The sequence below is a fragment of the Sinocyclocheilus rhinocerous genome, unplaced genomic scaffold (assembly GCF_001515625.1).
Source record: "Sinocyclocheilus rhinocerous isolate Xijiao unplaced genomic scaffold, SAMN03320098_v1.1 scaffold273, whole genome shotgun sequence".
NCBI classification, from domain to species: Eukaryota; Metazoa; Chordata; class Actinopteri; order Cypriniformes; family Cyprinidae; genus Sinocyclocheilus; species Sinocyclocheilus rhinocerous.
Genome location: NW_015656360.1, coordinates 592,006 through 597,002, shown reverse-complemented (window position 1 = coordinate 597,002; position 4,997 = coordinate 592,006). Strand labels below are relative to the sequence as shown.

General features: G+C 38.3%; 1 protein-coding gene across 1 annotated transcript in view; it reads left to right on the top strand.

The window, feature by feature from the left end:
* Positions 1–386: 386 nt before the first annotated feature.
* Positions 387–4,997, top strand: part of LOC107719992 (guanine nucleotide-binding protein subunit alpha-13-like) — a 24,979-nt gene continuing 20,368 nt past the window's right edge. Inside the window, exon 1 of the mRNA XM_016527554.1 lies at positions 387–726. Within this exon, the coding sequence (XP_016383040.1) occupies positions 444–726 (283 nt within the window). The 5' untranslated portion in view covers positions 387–443. The remainder of the gene's footprint in view (positions 727–4,997) is intronic.

Sequence of the window (4,997 nt, the reverse complement as noted above, 5' to 3'; positions counted from 1 at the left end):
ACTATCATTTTCATACCACCGCGGACGCTAAACATTCTTGCAAACTGTCTAAATCGATACATGCAGACATTCATTTAAGGAGTTTTAAACAGCAAATTAGTAATTTAGAGAACAAATTTTATTTTTGAACATGAAAAATTTACCGCGGTCTGGACCTCTGTGACCTCATAGCTGTCTAGGGGCCTGCACATATGCAAACTTTTTTTTAAAAATATTTCCAATAAAAAGTAGATTTTTCTGGCTGTAATCGGTTACTTTCTTTGTGTAAAAGTTTTCATTCTACACGTTTAGGTAACTTAGCGCACACCTTGTTCGAAGTTCGAACCCGCCCAAAACGTTCATCAGCGGGCAGAGCCAGTGTTATGGTAACGGCGCCCCGCCCGCCACTAGCACTCAGGCGGGCGCAGTTTGACTCCCTACTGTATCGATGAAGTTGCACAAAGATGGCGGATTTCCTGCCGTCCCGGTCCTTTCTATCTGTTTGTTTTCCGAACTGTCTTCTCAACAGCACCGAGGCGGAACAACTGAGGATATCTAAAGAAATAGACAGAGGTCTTTTGAAGGACAAAACCTATGTGAAACGGTTAGTCAAGATACTTTTGCTCGGCGCAGGCGAGAGCGGGAAGTCCACTTTCCTCAAGCAGATGCGCATCATACACGGGCAGGACTTCGATCAGCGGGCCAAAGAAGAGTTCAGAGCCACCATTTACAGTAATGTTATGAAAGGTAGGAGGCGCGTTTCTCATCCACAGACCTATGCAAAGTGCCATATGGGGTCTAAACTTGACTTTAAACGGGGTCGGGAGGGATGAGAGGCTAGCGAAATGAGGTTTAGCTAGTGTTAGCTGAAGTTGCGCTGTAACCTGCCCAGGAGAAACGCCCATGCTATTCTCTCAACTTTTCACCGTTGCGGGCTTGAACAAAGACCTCCGCGAGGAACCTCTTTTCTGTCTAAATCGTTTCCTAGCTTGCCCTCGCGTGAAAAGTGTGAGTTCACTCGCACTCTGATTTCAGAGGTCTACAAAGACAAGACTCGGGTTTGAATTTCATCAGAAATGAAGCTCAAGTTTTAAAAGCTTCATAAAGAGCACGACTCCCCTGATTCATTTAAACTCAAACTGCTACTTTAAAAGTAGCATAAATGTTCGTTTATGAAATTTTATACTAATAATTACCTTAATTTGGGCTTTTTACCAGATTCTCGGGGTTGTTTAAACAGCTGCTAAATCTCTCCCCGCGTGCTAATGTTTTGTCTGTCCGAGTTAATGCCATAACCGAAACTGGATTATGTAAAATAAATCAATCCAGTATGAAAAGCCTGGCTTAAATTGTGAATCAGCTCTCTCTTGTTTGTTGGTATGCTGAGCCCGTCTCGTAAATAACAAAGAGACTGGTGTTTACCGAGGGCACACCACTCAACTCATGTTCAAAGCCTACAGACCCGTATTTATTGGCTTCATTATGGCATTTTTACATTTTAAATGTAAGAGTGATTTTCATATATATATATATATATATATATACACACACACACACACATATATTTGTAGTAAAGGACGTGTCTGAATTCACGTGTTTATCTGTGCAAGCATTTTTACATTTTAAATGTAAGAGTGATTTTCATATATATATATATATATATATACACACACACACACACATATATTTGTAGTAAAGGACGTGTCTGAATTCACGTGTTTGTGCATCTGTGCAATGGGTGGAGTCCAGAGCTCCCAGACTAGCACATGATGAGAACATGGGTTAACAGTGCCACTAACCACTCACTAGCACCTGTTATGGAAACAAACCAGCTTTAATGTTTCTGCTATAGTTTTCAGAGTTTCAGAACTAAACTTGTCAGATGATCCTCAATTTGTCATATGGTAGGTAGTAGTAGTACCTTTTATTATCCTCTTGGGGAAATTCTGTTTCGGTGGGTTTTCACATAGCCAAACAATACAACATAACAACAGATACCAAACAATACAACATAACAACAGATACCAAACAATACAACATAAAAACAAAAACATGAGAGAAAAGAAAAAAAGTGCTATCTTTCATTTAGAGTTTAAGGCAAGTGCGTCTTTTTTCTCTTAGCAATTCATGTCAGGTTTCCGTCGTCTCCCTTTTTGTCTTTCCAAAGGGGATGTGATAAATGATCAGTACCCACCCTATATAATACGGGGCTCCCCGTTTGGGCTGCCTCAGGTGGGGATTTCCAGTGCCTATTGCTATGAAAAGATTTTGAGATTTCCTTTGAGTGATTAATATGTCACAAGGGTCATCATTTGCGGAGGCACCACAATGACACATGGTTCAGCTGTGTTCTCATGGAGACTCTTTTGTAGCATCGCTAACATCATATCATTCCCTAGCTCAACTTAAACAGGAAGCATTTAGTCAAATGACTGCTTGGATCTAATCTTAAGGCATTCCAGAAAACACAGAAATTTCACCTTATAATGCCTGGAGACAGAGAAAAAGCACTTTAACAATTAGTAGCATTTTGAATCCTTTCTCATGTTTCACTCGAGCATTTGCTCGCATGTACCTGTGAAGATGTTTTATGTGAAGCTGAATGGTTTCTCACTGTGTGACAGGTTGGTTTGGTCAAAAGTTTGGGGTTGGTGAGATTTTTCTTTTCAGTTTTTGAAATAAGTCTATTTTTATTATGCTCACCCAGGCTGCAATTATTTGATTAAAAAGTACAGTGAAAACAAAACATCTTTTTGAATATGTTTTAAAATGTAATTTATTCCTGTGATGCAAAGCTGAATTTTCAACAGCCATTACTCCGGTCTTCAGTGTCACATGATCTTCAGAAATCATTTTAATTGGCTGATTTGGTGCTCTTGGAGCATTTCTTCTTATCAATGTTGAAAACAGTTATATTTTTGTGGAAACCATGATAAAAAAATTTTCCAGAAATCTTTTCTCTCAGTTTTGATCAATTTAATGCATGCTTGCTGAATAAAAGTATAAATAATACATACATATATATATTTTATTTATTTATTATTATTTATTTTTTTTAATTTTACTGACCCCAAACTTTAGAATGGTAGTCCAAAAGAATTGATTGAATGCATTTACCCAGGTTTGTACAGATGATCCTCTTTGGTATAAAAAAAAAAGTCAGAGGGCAGATGTGAACTACTTATGATGCAATATAATAGAGCCTGAATCAGACAGGAGGAACTTGCAAGACTTTTTATGAAGGGTTGTAATTGTCACCATTATGTAATTCCTCTAATTAAGTATCTATTCAATGTACTACACATTTCTAAATTTTAATTTGAGAACAGAACAACAGTTCTGAGCATTCACATTGTATAACCAGACTGAAACACCAGCTGTGTGTCAGTGTAGTTTATCTTATGAGTTTGTTGGACAGTATGGATGAAATCCTGCCTTCTGTGGTTTCTCTTCCAAGCTGTAGCACGTTGTTTATCTTTTCTAACTCAGGCATGATTCTGTTTATAATCTTAAATGGTTTAGCCCATCATGCATTTGTTGCATCCTGCTGTTGTTTATAGAATTTGAGGTGAAATTATCATCTCGCTGATATCAGATCTCATCTACCGAATGTGCCATAAAACATCTGCAGTTATGGTAAAGATTTAAAGACGTGTTTTGTTAGACATAGTCAATTTTAAGGTGAAAGTGCATGTACATGTATATCGTGAGGACACCCTCAGAGCCGCAGTCACATGGGTGCATGTGTCAAAGGGGTTACGCTTCTGAGCGCCTCTGGATTTTCAGTTTCCTGCCCAATGGAGTGTGTCTCTGTAGCCCTGAAAGTTTTTCTGTCTGATGCCTTTTATTTTGTATGGGTAGTTAATGTGAATTGACATGTCCTGTGATGTACTATACTATTTGTCTAAAACTATTTTTGCATCCTTTTTAGCTCCCAAGAGGCTAAATGTGAATTATTTATTTTAAAAACGATTGTCACACTGTAAAACCATTTAAAATAAACAAACTAATGAAGGTAAAGAAATGATTAACAGTGTTAGATAGAAGTTGTAGAGACCAGTTACAGGACACTTTTTCACATTTGAACCTAAAATCTTTATATTGATTTAAATATGCATATCATATGTCAGCTACCCATACATACTTTTGTTTTTATTTTTATACATATGTATACATTCATATATGTTATATATAGTCATTGGCTCATTGTTTGGCCTTGGCATGCCATGGGAAGCTGGGTTGCTGTGTGTTTAAATTTAGGGATGAAATTGTTAAGGCTGACATGCTCTTACTTTGTTAGGGAGGGACAGGGTAGAAACTGCACTGTGTGTAGTGCACGAGTATTTTAGACAGAATGGCTATTTGCTTTCACTAATGTGCATCTATGGACTGCTGTTATTGATTATGCTTCAGGATGTGCATATAATAGAGACAGCTCTTTTTACATGCAGTCTTGTGCTGCAGTAATGGGCTTCTGCTTGGATATTGCTGACCTCTTAAAGGGCTTTCAGTTAAATACTCTTTACCTGCCGTCACCTCTCACCGGAATGTGTGGCGAGAACAATTAAGGACTTATCCTGTGAAAGGACCCCGGAACGGGCTGATAACTGCATGTGAGGTCCAGCAGTTCATTTAAATCTGGGATGAAATAGGCCAGTTGGGTTTTTTTTAATGCAGAATGGAAGATAACTGCAAAGTAACTCCATTCATTATTTCATTCTCTATTCCTGGTTACCAAGAACTTCAAAAGTTTTCTACCAAACTGACCAAAAGACAATATGTATATATTCAGGGCTTAAAGTTCTCCGGCACCGTGCCGGATCTCCGGCATGCGGCGTTTGGCTGCGGGGAAAAAAGATAGTCGTCCTACATTTAAAAACTCCTACATTTAAAAACACTTGTTGATATCACGTTCGAGTTCATGAGTTCGCCTACCAATGTATGAGAGGAACACAGCTTTCACTCTCAACCAAACTAACATTACTAGCCAAATCAGAAGTCTTTGCTCTTATAAACAC